The sequence below is a fragment of the Hyla sarda genome, chromosome 3 (assembly GCF_029499605.1).
Source record: "Hyla sarda isolate aHylSar1 chromosome 3, aHylSar1.hap1, whole genome shotgun sequence".
In the NCBI taxonomy this organism is placed as follows: Eukaryota; Metazoa; Chordata; class Amphibia; order Anura; family Hylidae; genus Hyla; species Hyla sarda.
In genome coordinates, this window is record NC_079191.1 from 297,561,696 (window position 1) to 297,578,646 (window position 16,951).

At 46.3% G+C, this 16,951-nt stretch overlaps 1 protein-coding gene across 5 annotated transcripts in view; it reads right to left on the reverse strand.

The window, feature by feature from the left end:
• TSNAX (translin associated factor X) overlaps nucleotides 1-3,044 on the reverse strand; it is a 278,657-nt gene extending 275,613 nt beyond the window's left edge. Inside the window, exon 1 of one of the 5 annotated variants that reach the window (XR_008891422.1) lies at nucleotides 2,677-3,042. Coding sequence is in view for 3 of the 5 variants with exons in the window: in XM_056566931.1 (XP_056422906.1) it covers nucleotides 2,677-2,689 (13 nt within the window). In the remaining 2 variants the exon portion in view is untranslated. Of the gene's footprint in view, nucleotides 1-2,352; nucleotides 2,619-2,676 lie in introns of those variants that run through there. The other 4 variants (XM_056566931.1, XM_056566929.1, XM_056566930.1 and 1 more) reach the window with 4 other exon arrangements.
• Nucleotides 3,045-16,951: the final 13,907 nt, after the last annotated feature.

Sequence of the window (16,951 nt, forward strand, 5' to 3'; positions counted from 1 at the left end):
AGAACTGCTGTAACAATCAGCCACCCCTGTGCAAATCGCCTCAAAAGTACATGGTGCACTCTCCCTTCTGGGCCTTGTTGTGCGCCCCCAGAGCACTTTGCGCCCACATATGGGATATCTCCGTACTCAGGAGAAATTGCGTTACAAATTTAGAGGGTCTTTTTCCCTTTTACCTCTTGTGAAAATGAAAAGTATAGGGCAACACCAGCATGTCAGTGTAAAAAATTTATTTTTTTACACTAACATGCTGGTGTAGACCCCAACTTCACCTTTTCAGGGGTTAAAGAAGAAAAAGCCCCCCAAAATTTGTAAGGCAATTTTTCCCGAGTACGGCGATACCCCATATGTGTACCAAAACTGTTGCCCTGAAATACGACAGGGCTCCAAAGTGAGAGAGCGCCATGCGCATTTGAGGCCTGAATTAGGGATTTGCATAGGGGTGGACATAGGGGTATTCTACGCCAGTGATTCCCAAACAGGGTGCCTCCAGCTGTTGCAAAACTCCCAGCATGCCTGGACAGTCAATGGCTGTCCGGCAATACTGGGAGTTATTATTTTGCAACAGCTGGAGGCTCCGTTTTGGAAACAGTAGCGTACCAGACGTTTTTCATTTTTTGGGGGGAGGGGGGCTGTGTAGGGGTATGTGTATATGTAGTGTTTTTTACTTTTTATTTTAGGTTAGTGTCAGTGTAGTGTAGTGTAGTGTTTTTAGGGTACAGTCACATGGGCAGAGGTTCACAGCAAGTTTGCCGCTGGAAGTTTGAGCTGCAGCGCAAAATTTGCGCCATCTCAAACTTGCAGCACTCACTGTAAACCTCCGCCCATGTGAGTGTACCCTGTACATTCACGTTGGGGGGAGGGGGCAAACATCCAGCTGTTGCAAACTCTGAGCATGCCCTTTGGCTGTCCGTGCATGCTGGGAGTTGTAGTTTTGCAACAGCTGGAGGAACACTGGTTTGGAAACACTAAGTTGAGTAATAAACTTTCAAGTGTTTTGCAACCAAACTTAGTGTTTCCAAACCAGTGTGCCTCCAGCTGTTGCAAAACTACAACTCCCAGCATGCATGGTCTGTCAGTGCATGCTGGGATTTATAGTTTTGCAACAATTGCAACAGCTGGAGGCACTGAGGTAGGAAACGGACAATGTTTCCCAACTAGTGTGCCTCCAGTTGTTGCAAAACTACAACTCCCAGCATGCCCAGACTGCCAAGGCATGCTGGAAGTTGTAGTTCGGCAATATCTGAAGGATCAGATGTTGCCGAACTACAACTTCCAGCATGCTTGGGCAGTCTGGGCATGCTGGGAGTTGTAGTTTTGCAACATCTGGAGGTCCACAGTTTGGAGACCACTGTATAATGGTCTCCAATCTGTGCTCTTCCAGATGTTAGAGAACTACAACTCCCAGCATGCCTGGACAGACTGAGCATGCTGAGATTTGTAGTTTTGCAACATCTGGAAGAGCACAGATTGGAGACCATTATACAGTGGTCTCCAAACTGTGGACCTCCAGATGTTGCAAAACTACAACTCCCAGCATGCCCAGAAAGCCAAAGGCTGTCTGGGCATGCTGGGAGTTGCAGTTTTGAAACTCTCAGAGGCAGCAGTGAGATCGCTTTACGGCGATCTCACTGCTGCCAATGAAGATGCCGCACTGCTGCCGGAAACTCACCCCCGGGACGCAGCGCAGCCGGGACCGCACGGAGGACGCCGGGACCGCTCGGGACACCGCTCCGACGGGTAAGTGACGCCGGGGGACAGGTCAGGGACACTTAGCAGAGCGGTGTGTGTCCCGATCCCCGTGATCGGGACTCACACACCGCGCTGCTAAGTATTCTGATAGCGAAACGCTGCTATCAGCTAGTCAGATTTGACCAGCTGATAGCAGCGATCGCTGGGGGGGGGGTGGGGGACGAAACCCCCCGTGGTCGCACGGTAAGATGGCTGGCTATCAGTGATAGCCACCATCTTACCGGGCGCTGCGGGATGCCGCGAGTAGCGGCAGTAATGTCCATGACGTACCTGTATGTCATGGGTCGGGAACACCTTGCCACCCATGACGTACAGGTATGTCATAGGTCGGGAAGGGGTTAAAGTGACAGTGGTCAGATGTTCAAAAAATGGCCGGGTCCTACAGTGAAAATTGGCTGGGTCCTTAAGGGGTTAAAAAGGTCTCTAAAAATACAAACAGCAATTTGATTGGTTGCTATAGGCAACTGAACCACACCTCTACACAAGTTTTGATAAATCAAGCCCTATAAGAGGTATTAGATGCATACTATAAAATATTTATTATCACCGACACTTCATACAACCCTAGCGGTAGCATGCGCCATATACAACCATAGCACTGACCTGGCTACATTCTCTGAGTTTACCAATCATATTTATAGAGACGACTCAAATCGCATGTTCCAGAAAAAGCAGTGGAGGTTTCAGCAGTATTTATCAATGTATATGCAGGAGAGAACTGGCAGTAATAGAAGGATCAATCATATCCCGAATGGCAGTGTTGATAAATCTCCACTATAACACACATGGCCTTCCATGGTCAGTTATCTCAGGGTGCAGTACCTGCATGGCTACTATAGCTGTGATAGCAATACTAAAAGATTATAAGTGCCCGCGCAAAACGGGTCTTGTATGGAAGAGCAGAAGTGACCAGATCCGTCCACCTACCTTCCGCGTTCATTTTTCCTCACACATCAACTTCCGTCCAGGCGAACTCGCAAGCGGAAGATGCGCTTCAACGTGCCTGCAGCAGAACAGCTGACCGGGCGCGTGAGACTGCAGAGAGGTTTTACAACGCGAATTGTTTGATATTATTTTAAGAACAATAAACAGACTTCGCTTGCAGACGCTATTAAAAAGCTAACTTCCGGCAGTCTGTTTAAGGCATGACGGGGATTGTAGTTCTCAGGGTGTCATGAGAGAGACCACCCCCTTATCTCTCTCCACTGCTGGATGATAGCCGACAGTTCAGAGGAGTCCCCCCTCCATCTGTTGCGGGATGACAGAGCGAGTCTCCCTCCCTTCACCCGCTCTCAGTGTGCTAGCAAACTACATCACAGTCATCACTGCAGAGAATGAGTCTGCAGGGCACAGGCACTTCAAGTGTATGAAGATTGGCTAGAATCGCCAGGCTGTAAGGCTGGGTTCACATCACGTTTTTGCCATACTGTTTTCAATCAGTTTTTCTAAAGTAAACCGTATGGCAAAAAAACGGATGGAACAGTATGGGAACAAGTAAACCGAATGCGTTTTTAAACTGTATACTGTTTTTAACAGTGCATACAGTTATGTCCGTTTTTATATAAAAAAAAAACATACGTTTTTGAAAATTTTGTCCATTTTTAATGGGAGGGGTGTTGGGTGGGGACTTTAGGATGTAAATGCGCATGTGCAAAGTGAAAACCGTATACGGTTTCCCGTATGGAACTGTATACATGTGCGTTTCCCATTGAAGTCCATGTTTAAAAAAAAACGTATGCGATTGCAGTACGGTTTTTAAACAAAAACGTGGTCAATGGGAAACGCACATGCATACAGTTCCTATACGGGAAACCGTATACGGTTTAAACTTTGCACATGCACATTTGCATCCTGAAGTCCCCACCCAAGACCCCTCCCATAAAAAATTGACAACATTTTCAAAAACGTATGTTTTTTTTATAAAAACGCACGGAACTGTATGCACTTTTAAAAAAACGCATACGGTTTTCTTTTTCCCATACTGTTCCATCCGTTTTTTTGCCATACAGTTTTCTTTAGAAAAACGGATGGAAAACAGTATGGCAAAAACGTGATGTGAACCCAGCCTTATGCCTGACACCCGGGACATACAGTCCAAGGTGCTGGCCAGGTGAATTTTGTATTAATTTATACCTGCTTCGGGCAAGCAGGGCCGGACCGACTTCCCCCTTTAATTGTATTGCCCGAGCTCAGGGTGTATGGAGCGGGCTCCTGACTCCATACCTGATTTCAGTAGCTGGGTCCCACCACTAATAGCCAGCATGCGGCAAATGCCGTGGCCGGCTATTCACCCATTAGATCGCCGCTGTCAAAGCTGGCGGCGTCATCTAAAGGGACCTTTCAAGCATTCCTGGTGGTCTAGTGGGGTGGATTGCCCTTCCCCTCCCCCGCAGCGCAATGACCAAATAAGCACAGATCACATAGATCAATGGAGTTCAATAGAATTGCATTGATCTGCATGATGAATCTAATGATTTTCACCTTAAAGGGGTACTCCGACGCTTAGACATCTTATCCCCTATCCAAAGGATAGGGGATAAGATGCCTGATCGGGGGACCACGTCTATCTGGTGTAGGATCATATTGTGGCACTTGTAGTCTGCTGCAGGCATCCTCCATTGTATGCATTTTTATGCTGGGGATCGCCCCTAGCAACGGACTACAAGGGCAGCATAAATGCACAATTGTACAACTGCATTTGGGGTTGAACTCCTCCAGCCATTTGAGACCAGGTTTTTGTTGTTGTTTCTCTTATGTACCCAGGCTGACCCCTTAGGTATGCATGTTCTTTTGCGGGGATTTTATTCACCGCATAAGCGGGAGAAGGCTTTTAGGGACTATACCCGCTTACAGTTAGATGCTATCTGTTTACAGGAAACGCATTTTACGACAGAATCCAAGCCACAGATCTTTCATAAATCTTACACCCGCTTTTATATGTCCTCTAATGTATCTAAATGTAGGGGAGTTATGACTCTTTTGCATAATTCTTTTCCTTTCCAGGTTCAAGATACTGATTCGGAGGGCAGATACCTTACATTAGTGTGCTCCTTGTATGATGATAAGACTTTATGTATTGTTAACTCTTATGCCCCTACTGATTCTCCTATTCTTTTTTTTTCAGAACCTTTGTGGTACTGTTGTGTCCCTGTTCTGTGACATTCTGATTTGGGCTGGAGACTTCAATTTGGTATACAATGGTAAGCTGGATCGTTCCAACACTGCCCTGTTTCGCAGATCAGTAACACAACAGCGACTTTTAGCTTCTCTCTTTACTGAGAGCTCCTTAGTTGATGTATGGCGCAAACATAATGGGAATGCCTGCGGTTGCTCTTATTACTCTCCTGCTCATAAGGTGTTGCTTAAGGTACTTACAATATTAAATGTATCATACAGTCCTAATCTTGTTTGAGACTCATAGGCCATGTTCACACGTCAGAATTTCCAATGTGGAATTCGGAACAGGCATTCCGCTGTAGCAGAGTCCCGTTGAATTCAAAAGGATTCTGCTGCGCTGTGCTCACGGCAGAATATCCATGCCAGATGTTTCCACCACCGAAATTCCGTTTTCTGTCTCCGAAGAAAGAATGAACACGTTCATTCTTTCTGCAGGCACCGCACGGAATGCTTAGCCATCTAGGAGACGGCTGTCCGCACAGAGATTTTCCCTACGGACAGATAAGATATGTTTAAACAGGTATATCAATATTACAAAGATCATAAGACATTTTAAGCAGTTTACGTATAATATATTAGAATGTTTACATAAACAGGACTACACATAGGACACATGGTCACACATTTAGTGGGAGATTTATCAAAACCTGTCCAGAGGAAACGTTGACCAGTTGCCCATAGTAACCAAGGCCTTTTTACAAATGAAAGAAGTGATCTGATTGGTTGCTATGGGCAACTCAGCAACTTTTAGAGTGGAAGAAAGGAGATTTTGTCTAAGGAAAAGGAAAAAGTTTTTTACACTAAGAACAATAAGGATGTGGAATCCTCTTTCTGCAGATGCGGTTTTATCAGTCTGTACAGACGTTTAAACAGCAACTGGATGAATATTTGCAAAAACATAACATTAAGGGATACAGGCCCTGATTCGTTTAGCATGTTGTGATGCCCGTGCTGTAGCATGTTGTGATGCCCGTGCTGTAGCGTGTTGTGATGCCCGCACTGTAGAATTTGCAGAAAATGATTTCCAGTATAATAATCAAATATACCAATTGCCACAGAATGGGAAAGTGCTAAAGAAGTTTTTACCATTTTAAAACTACAGCTCCCAGTATGATCTAAGCAGTGGTAAGGGGATGCTGGGAGTTGTTGTTTCACCCATCATTACTGCAGAACTTACAAGTGACTCCAGCTCTGATGGGAAATAGTGAGGAGGATACACGATGATCTCAGTGACTACAGGTGACATCTTCTCTATAGTGAGGAGAATACAATGATATCAGTGACTACAGATGACATCTTATCTATAGTGAGGAGAATACACAATGATGTCAGTGACAACAGGTGACGTCTTCTCTATAGTGAGGAGAATACACAATGATATCAGTGATTACAGGTGACATCTTCTCTATAGTGAGGAGAATACACAATGATATCTGTGACTACAGGTGACATCTTCTCTATAGTGAGGAGAATACAATGATATCAGTGACTACAGATGACATCTTATCTATAGTGAGGAGAATACACAATGATGTCAGTGACAACAGGTGACGTCTTCTCTATAGTGAGGAGAATACACAATGATATCAGTGACTACAGGTGACGTCTTCTCTATAGTGAGGAGAATACACAATGATATCAGTGACTACAGGTGACGTCTTCTCTATAGTGAGGAGAATACACAATGATATCAGTGATTACAAGTGACGTCTTCTCTGTAGTCTTCCCTTATCTAATTCAGATGGTACTTACCGCCAGGACTTGTTCCAGCTAAATGTTCACTCAGCAGAACTTGATGGTTCCTCACTATGTCAGCGCATCCTCTATATGAAAACAATAATCATTATAATATTGCTAAACACTGTATCCTTTGAATATAATACTGGCACACACCGTACCCTCTGTATATAAAACCGCCACACACCGTAACCTCTGTATATAAAACCGCCACACACCGTATCCTCTGTATATAAAACCGCCACACACCGTATCCTCTGTATATAAAACCGCCACACACCGTAACCTCTGAATACCGTATATTACTACAACACACTGAACCCTCCGAATATAATACTGCCACGTACTGTGCTCTCTGAATATAACTATGCCATGCACCCTCTGAATACAATGCCGTAATGTATTGTGGCCCATAAAAACCATACTACCCCAAAAATTTCCTATAATATACACTATGGCCGACATGTATAATTGTCTTTAGACTGTTTTTTGTGTCTAAAAATTTTGCAAAAAAGGCGCAAGCAGGGTTTATTTGTGCCTTTTTTGGTGCTTGAGCTGCAATCCACTGATTTTGGCAATACACATAATATGGAAGGGTTTTATGAACTGCGTCTTTTTGTGAAAAGGTGTAAAAAAAAGCCACTGAAAAGTCTCTAAAACTACACCAGCCCAGACTTAGCTTTTTGGTGTATGTGAAGAGAGAAATTTTAGAAAATGTGACCTGCACAAAATGTATCAAATGGTCTGCTACCTTTTAATAAATTTGGTGCTCCTACACAGAAAAATACTTCACTTACACCTACAATGGTAAATGCCGGCCTATACCTCTGAAATGCAAAACACTCTGTGCCCCTCACTTATAGCAATAATGCCCCATCCTGTGCCCCCACATAATAATTATAATCCGTCCTGTTACCCCCACATAATAATAATAATGCCCTCTGTCCTGTGCCCCTCACATATAATGTACCCTGTCCTGTTCCCCTCACATATAATGCCCCCGGTCCAGTCCCCTCGGGGGGCATTATATGTGAGGGGCACAGGGCATTGGGCATTATATGTGGAGGCACAGGACAGCCCCCCCCCCCTGACATATGTCCCTGACGTATAATGCCCACTGTCCCTTGCCCCTCACATATAATGCCCTGTGTCCTGTGCCCCTCACATATAATGCCCCCTGAGGGGGCAGGACAGGGGGCATTATATGTGAGGGGCACAGGACATGGGGCATTATATGTGAGGGGCACATGTCAGGGCATTATATGTGGGGGCACATGACAGGGGGGCATTATATGTGAGGGGCACATGACGGGGGAATTATATGTGAGGGGCACATGACGGGGGCATTATATGTGAGGGGCACATGACAGGGGGGCATTATATGTGAGGGGCACAGGACAGGGGGTATTATAATTGATGGGCACATGACTTTGGGTATTATAAGTAAGCGGCAAATGTCAGGGGGGCATTATTTGTGCATTATATGGGCACATGACAGAGGGGCCCCTGTCATGTGACCCCACATATAATGCCCCCTGACATGTGCCCCTCACATATAATGCCCCCCTGTCATGTGCCCCGACTTATAATGCCCCCTGTCCTGTGCCCCTCACATATAATGCCCCCCTGACATGTGCCCCTCACATATAATGCCCCCTGAGGGGGCAGGACAGGGGGCATGTGAGGGGCACATGTCAGGGGGGCATTATATGTGAGGGGCACAGGACATGGGGTATATTATATATGAGGGACACATGACAGTGGGGGGTCCTGTCATGTGCCCCCACATATAATGCCCCCTGACATGTGCCCTTCACTTATAATTTGCCCCTCTCACTTATAATTTGCTCCCCGCCCCCTCCCCTTTCTCACGCCCATCACCTTCTGACACGCTGCGGCTGCTCCGTTCCTGTAGTCAGTGAAAGCCGCGGGGACGTGATCTCCGGGCGCCGGTGCGATGCCGGCCTGCCGTGATTGGCTCTCACTGACTGCAGGAATGGAGCTGCCGCGGCTTGTGATAGTAAGGTGACGGGTGTGAGAAAGGGGTGGTGGAGCGGGACAGCCGACAGCTCCCGCTCCACCATGCTATATAGTACAGGAGGAGGGGCAACAATCTCGGGGGGGGGGGGGGGGCAATTGCCCCGTTGCCCCCCCCCCCGGATCCGCCACTGCTTTCCATTAATAGTACACTAACTTATACACTGAACCCTCTTGCCTTCCTTCCTTTCCAGCTACTCTTTCTCACTTTCTATCATTGGTCTCCCTTTCTCACCTCCCTCCTGATGCTGGAGAGGTATTGAATGCCCCTATTTCACCTGATGAAGTAACAGTGGCTCTTTTTAGGCTTAAATTAGCCTGGACAAGATGGACTCACTGCTCCCTACTACAAGAAATGTGGCCCCTTACTTGTCCACCGTCTTGTTACTTTTTTCAATTCTCTTATGTCCACTCCTCCCTGAATTTTTAGATGCCCTGATAACTATTTTGCCTAAACCCAATAAAGATCACCTTCACACAGCCAACTATCATCCCATATCCCTCTGAAATGTAGATTCCAAACTGTTGACCTCTATTTTGGCCACTCGCTTAACCTCTTAAGGACCCATGACGTATGCGTACGTCATGAGTCCCGGTCCTGCGATATAACGCGGGGTCACACGGTGACCCCGCATCATATCGCGGTGGGCCCGGCGTCATAGTGAAGCCGGGACCCGCCTCTAATAGCGCGCGGCACTGATCGCTGTGCCGCGCGCTATTAACCCTTTAGCCGCGCGCTCAAAGCTGAGCTGCGCGGCTAAAAACTAAAGTAAAAGTGCCCGGCTAGCTCAGGGAGCTGTTCGGGATCGCCGCGGTATAATCGCGGCATCCCGAACAGCTGTAGCACAGGAGGAAGTCTTCTTACCTTCTCCTGTGCTGTCCGATCGCCGAATTAATGCTTCAAGCCTGAGATCCAGGCTTGAGCATTCAATCGCCAAAAACACTGATTGATCCATTCCTATGGTGATGGATCAATCAGTGTAAAAGATCAGTACATGCAATGTTATAGCCCCCTATAGGAGCTATAATATTGCATAAGAAAAGTTTAAAAAAAATTTAACCCTTTCAATTATCCCTTCCCCTAATAAAAGTTTGAATCACCCGGCATTTCCAAAAATAAAAAAACATTATGTAAATAATAATAAAAATAAACATATGTGGTATCGCCGCGTGCGGAAATGTCCGAATTATAAAAATATACTGCTTTTTAAACCGCTTGTTCAATGGCGTACGCGCAAAAAAATTCCAAAGTCCAAAATAGCGCATTTTTGATCACTTTTTATACCACAAAAAAGTTAATAAAAAGTGATCAAAAAGTCTGATCAGAACAAAAATAGTACTGCTAAAAACTTCAGATGAGGGCGCAAAAAATGAGTCCTCAAAGCGCCCTGAACACAGAAAAATAAAAAAGTTATAGGGGTCAAAAGATGACCATTTTAAACGTATAAATTTTCCTGCATGTATTCATGATTTTTTTCAGAAGTGATACAAATTCAAACCTATACAAGTAGGGTATCATTTTAACCGTATGGACCTACAGAATAAAGATAACGTATCATTTTTGACAAAAAATGTACTGCGTAAAAACAGAAGCCCCCAAAACTTACAAAATAGTGTTTTTTCATCAATTTTGTCGCACATTGATTTTTTTTCCCGTTTCACCGTAGATTTTTCGGTAAAATGACTAATGTCATTACAAAGTAGAATTAGTGACGCAAAAATTAAGCCATTATATATAATTTTAGGTGAAAATTTTTAAGAGTTATGATTTTTTAAAGTTAAGGAGGAAAAATTGAAAATGAAAAAACGGAAAAAGCCCGGGTCCTTAAGGGGTTAAACAGATACTGGCCAGCATTGATAAATTTGGACCAGGTTGGCTTTGTGCCAGGCCGTCAGGCTCCTGACAATATTAGGAAGGTTATTAACTTGATCCATTGGTTGAATTCTAATGCTGTTCCACTATCTGTATTATCATTAGATATAGAAAAAGCATTTGACTGTGTGTCCTGGCAATATCTGTTTGCGGTGCTTACAAAATTTGGGTTTTCAGGACCCTTTATCCAAATTTTGAAGCATATTTACTCTTCCCTGACAGCTTTCTTGAAATTGCCTTCTACGTCCCCTGAGCCCCTCAGGATTCGTCAGGGGTGTCCACTCTCACCAGCCCTGTTTGCTTTGGTGATGGAGCTCCTGGCGGTAATGATACCAGATCATCCAGATATTAGGGGTGTATCGGTAGCTTCCTCCGAGTATGAGGTCAATCTATTTGCATATGACCTTCTCTTGACGTTGACCGAACCTCTTGTCTCCTTGCCAAATCTTTTTAAGGTACTTACCAATTTTTCAACATGCTCTGGCCTAAAGGTTAATGTTAATAAATCTGAAATCCTAAACTGTAATGTACCGGTATCATTGCAACACCTTATCTCCCTTAATTTTGGCTTCCGTGATTCCTCTTCTGGCCTTCCATAAAACTTACTCCTTCTCTGCATTCCTTATATAGATGTATCTATATTCCCCTCTTTAGCTCTATAAGAGCAGACTTTGCTAAATTGAATTTTTCTTACTTATCTTGGTTGGGTAGGGTCAATGTTATCAAAATGGTTATTTTACCCCGACTTCTATACCTTTTTCGTACATTTCCCATCCCTATAGTTAAATCGGATCTTTTATCGCTACAAAAAGACGTCCTGGCCTATATTTGGGCTTACAAGAAACCTTGCATAGCTAAATCTGTGATGTATTGGGGGGTTTGTCAGTCCCCAATTTTTTTAAATACTATTATTCAGCTCGCATAGCTCAGCTAGCCCTTAATAACATCCCCAGGAGCTCCTAAATGGGTGTTTCTAAAGAACTCCTTACTCTCCCCATATTCTTATGTGGCCTTTATGTGGTATTCCTGCCCAGTCTCCAAGCTGTTACCCTCTTCTGCCCTTGGGGCCCAATATTCTCAATCTCTCTGGCGTCAGGTTTGCTTTAATTTTCCCTTCAGTTTCCTACTTCTCCTCTATTACCTATTCTGTCTAACCCTCTTTTTTCTCCTGGAATTACTTCGTTGAGTTTTTCTTGGTGGAGGGATGCCAATCTCACTAGACTACATGACTTCTTGATTGGGCGATGATTGCACACACTTGAATAATTTCGATTGTCTCATATTGTTCCCTTTTCTGAACTGTTAAGGGAATGTCAGATTTTTTCATTCCCAAGTAACCTGTTAAAAAAACTTAAACCCATCTTCTTTGAAGCTCGCTTTATCTACACTCCTCATTTCCCAGGCCTATTGTCCATATTATACTCTCATCTTAATGCTCCACCATCTGATTTGAAACTGAAATATATGCGCGATTGGAAGGGCGACCTACACGTTTCCATGTCGATTTCTTAATGGCGAGACAGTTGTGCAGTGCTGGGCCGTGGCAGTTGGCAGGTGTCCTTAATGGAAACAGCACTTAAAGTACTTCATAGAACTTATTTAGTCCCTGTTAGATTGCATGCCATCTATCCCACGGCTTCTCCTTTATGTTTCCGTGATTGTGGTATGCTGGGGACGAAGTATCACGTATGGTGGTCTTGTCCAGTTGTTTCAGTTTTTTGGACTCAAGTATTGGACCTCCTTGATTCCATTTTACCTGACCATGTCCCGAGGACACCTGCCTACTGTCTTCTCGGCTGTAAACCCATCAGAATGCTGTATAAAATATTCCACCTTTCTCAATACATACTTTTGGCGGCTAGGATTCATATTGCTTCACTATGGAAGCAAGCAGTTTTACACTTTGAAGATGTTCTTTCTAGAATTAAAGTAGAACTACGGGATTGAAAAATGTATCCCCTATCCTAAGGATAGGGGATAAGTTTCAGATCGCGGGGGGTCCGACCGCTGGTGCCCCCGCAATCTCCCGTACGGGGCCCCAGCTCTCTGGTTAGAGAGGGCGTGTTGACCACCGCACGAGGCGGCGGCTGACACGCCCCCTCCATACACTGCTATGGGAGAGCCGGAAATTGCCGAAGGCAGCACAGGGGATAGGGGATACATTTTTCAATTCCGTAGTTCTCCTTTAACCTCTTTAGGACATTATCTAACGTCCCCGCTACCTGGCCTTTAATGCCCAAGGACGTTAGAGAACGTCCTGTTGTATTTCCGGTCTCTGCCGCTCGCCGGGCAGAGATCGGAAGCGGATGCCTGCTGAAATGCTTCAGCAGGCATCCAGGGCAAACGCCAAGGGGGGCAATGTAGGCCCCCCCATGTCGGTGATCGCCGCAAATCGCGAGGGAAATCGCCCCTGCGATCTGCGGCAATACCGGGCTGATCGGGTCTCTGGGACCCGACCGCCCGGTAATTTTGCATGATCCCGGTTGTCACAGACAGCCAGGACCATGCTGGAGTATAGGAGCGAGGTGGCAAGCCTGCCACCTCCTCCTATCCCCTGCGATCCGTCGGTTAGCTAACCGACCAATCGCAGGGGGGGGGGCGGTTACTTCCTCCCGCCCTGCCCGGCCCCTGGAAGTCCGGAGAGGACAGGAGGAAGACCGGAGGACATGGCGGGGGACGGGGGAGTGCTAGGGCCCGGCCCCGGTATTTACCTTGTCCCTGAAGACCCGGATCCCGGCGATGAAGATGGCAGCGGCGGCGACAGGTGGTATGCCATGTGGGGATTTTTTGCTATTCTGGTACCATAGGGGCTTCCTAAATGCAACATGCCCCCCAAAAACCATTTCAGAAAAACATACTCTCCAAAATCCCCTTGTCGCTTCTGAGCCCTCTACTGCGCCCGCCGAACAATTTACATAGGCAAATGAGGTATGTGCTTACTCGAGAGAAATTGGGCTACAAATATAAGTATACATTTTCTCCTTCTACCTCTTGTAAAAATAAAAAAATGCAAGTGTAAAAAATGAAGATTGTGAATTTTCTCCTTCACATTGCTGCTATTCCTGTGTGACACCTAAAGGGTTAAAACGCTGACTGAATGTCATTTTGAATACTTTGGGGGGTGCAGTTTTTATAATGGGGTCATTTGTGGGGTATTTCTAATATGAAGACCCTTCAAATCCACTTCAAACCGGAACTGGTCCCTGAAAAATAGTGAGTTTGAAAATTTTGTGAAAAATTGGAAAATTGCTGCTGAACTTTGAAGCTGTCACGATGCCGGCTGGCAGGTAGTGGATCCTCTGTGCCAGAGAGGGATTGGCGTGGACCGTGCTAGAGGATCGGTTCTAAGTCACTACTGGTTTTCACCAGAGCCCGCCGCAAAGCGGGATGGTCTTGCTGCGGCGGTAGTGACCAGGTCGTATCCCCTAGCAACGGCTCAACCTCTCTGGCTGCTGAAGATAGGCGCGGTACAAGGGAGTAGACAGAAGCAAGGTCGGACGTAGCAGAAGGTCGGGGCAGGCAGCAAGGATCGTAGTCAGGGGCAACGGCAGAAGGTCTGGAATCACAGGCAAGGAACACACAAGGAACGCTTTCACTGGCACTAGGGCAACAAGATCCGGCGAGGGAGTGAAGGGGAAGTGAGGTGATATAGGGAAGTGCACAGGTGTAAACACTAATTGGAACCACTGCACCAATCAGCGGTGCAGTGGCCCTTTAAATCGCAAAGACCCGGCGCGCGCGCGCCCTAGGGAGCGGGGCCGCGCGCGCCGGGACAGAACTGACGGGGAGCGAGTAAGGTACGGGAGCCGGGGTGCGCATCGCGAGCGGGCGCTACCCGCATCGCGAATCGCATCCCGGCCGGAGGTGGTAACGCAGCGCCCCGGGTCCGTGGAACCGACCGGGGCGCTGCAGTGAGGGAAGTGTAGCGAGCGCTCCGGGGAGGAGCGGGGACCCGGAGCGCTCGGCGTAACAGTACCCCCCCCCTTGGGTCTCCCCCTCTTCTTGGGGCCTGAGAACCTGAGGATCAGACTTTTGTCCAGGATATTGTCCTCAGGTTCCCAGGACCTCTCTTCTGGACCACAACCCTCCCAATCCACTAAAAAAAAAGTTCTTCCCCTGACCTTTTTAGAGGCCAAAATCTCTTTGACAGAGAAGATGTCCGAGGAGCCGGAAACAGGAGTGGGAGGAACAGATTTAGGAGAAAAACGGTTGAGGATGAGAGGTTTAAGAAGAGAGACGTGAAAGGCATTAGGGATACGAAGAGAAGGAGGAAGAAGAAGTTTGTAAGAGACAGGATTAATTTGACACAAAACTTTAAAAGGACCAAGATAGCGTGGTCCCAACTTATAGCTCGGGACACGGAAACGGACATATTTAGCGGAGAGCCATACCTTGTCTCCAGGGGAAAAAATGGGAGGAGCTCTTCTTTTCTTATCTGCGAATCTCTTCATGCGAGAAGAAGCCTGTAAGAGAGAATTTTGGGTCTCTTTCCATATGGTGGAAAGATCACGAGAAATTTCATCCACAGCGGGCAGACCAGAGGGCAAGGGGGTAGGGAGGGGGGGAAGAGGGTGACGGCCGTACACCACGAAAAACGGAGATTTGGAGGAAGATTCAGAGATTCTGAAATTATACGAGAATTCGGCCCAAGGTAGAAGATCTGCCCAGTCATCCTGGCGGGAGGAAACAAAATGTCGTAAATAGTCACCCAAGATCTGGTTAATTCTCTCTACTTGTCCATTGGATTGAGGATGGTATGCAGAAGAAAAATTTAATTTAATCTTGAGTTGTTTACAGAGAGCCCTCCAGAATTTAGACACAAATTGGACGCCTCTATCCGAGACGATCTGTGTAGGCAACCCGTGAAGACGAAAAATGTGTACAAAAAATTGTTTAGCCAACTGAGGCGCTGAAGGAAGGCCAGGAAGAGGGATGAAATGTGCCATTTTGGAGAATCGATCAACGACCACCCAAATAACAGTGTTGCCATGGGATGGGGGTAAGTCAGTAATAAAATCCATACCAATCAGAGACCAAGGTTGTTCGGGGACAGGTAGAGGATGAAGAAAACCAGCGGGCTTCTGGCGAGGAGTCTTATCCCGGGCACAGATAGTGCAGGCTCGCACAAAGTCCACCACATCAGTCTCTAGAGTCGGCCACCAATAGAAGCGAGAGATGAGTTGCACAGATTTCTTGATGCCCGCATGACCTGCGAGATGGGAGGAGTGACCCCATTTGAGGATCCCAAGGCGTTGGCGTGGAGAAACAAAGGTCTTTCCTGGAGGAGTTTGCCTGATGGAGGCTGGAGAAGTGGAAATCAGGCAGTCAGGAGGAATGATGTGTTGAGGAGAGAGTTCAATTTCAGAGGCATCTGAGGAACGAGAGAGAGCATCGGCCCTAATGTTTTTATCAGCAGGCCGAAAGTGAATTTCAAAATTAAATCGGGCAAAGAACAGAGACCACCTGGCCTGACGAGGATTCAGCCGTTGGGCAGACTGGAGGTAGGAGAGGTTCTTGTGATCGGTGTAAATAATAACTGGAAATCTTGATCCCTCCAGCAGATGCCTCCATTCCTCAAGTGCTAATTTAATGGCTAGAAGCTCTCGATCCCCGATGGAGTAGTTCCTCTCCGCCGGAGAGAAGGTCCTGGAAAAAAAACCACAAGTAACAGCATGCCCGGAAGAGTTTTTTTGTAGAAGGACAGCTCCAGCTCCCACTGAGGAGGCATCAACCTCCAATAGGAAGGGTTTAGATGGGTCAGGTCTGGAGAGCACGGGAGCCGAAGAAAAGGCAGACTTGAGTCGTTTAAAGGCGTCTTCCGCTTGAGGAGGCCAGGACTTGGGATCGGCATTTTTTTTTGTTAAAGCCACAATAGGAGCCACAATGGTAGAAAAATGTGGAATAAATTGCCTGTAATAATTGGCGAACCCCAAAAAACGTTGGATGGCACGGAGTCCGGAGGGGCGTGGCCAATCTAAGACGGCAGAGAGTTTATCTGGGTCCATTTGTAGTCCCTGGCCAGAGACCAAGTATCCTAGAAAAGGAAGAGATTGGCATTCAAACAGACATTTCTCTATTTTGGCATAGAGTTGATTATCACGAAGTCTCTGAAGAACCATACGGACATGCTGGCGGTGTTCTTCTAGATTGGCAGAAAAAATCAGGATATCGTCCAGATATACAACAACACAGGAGTATAGTAGATCACGAAAAATTTCATTAACAAAGTCTTGGAAGACGGCAGGGGCGTTGCATAGACCAAAGGGCATGACCAGATACTCAAAGTGTCCATCTCTGGTGTTAAATGCCGTTTTCCATTCATCCCCCTCTCTGATGCGGATGAGATTATAAGCACCTCTTAAGTCCAGTTTGGTAAAA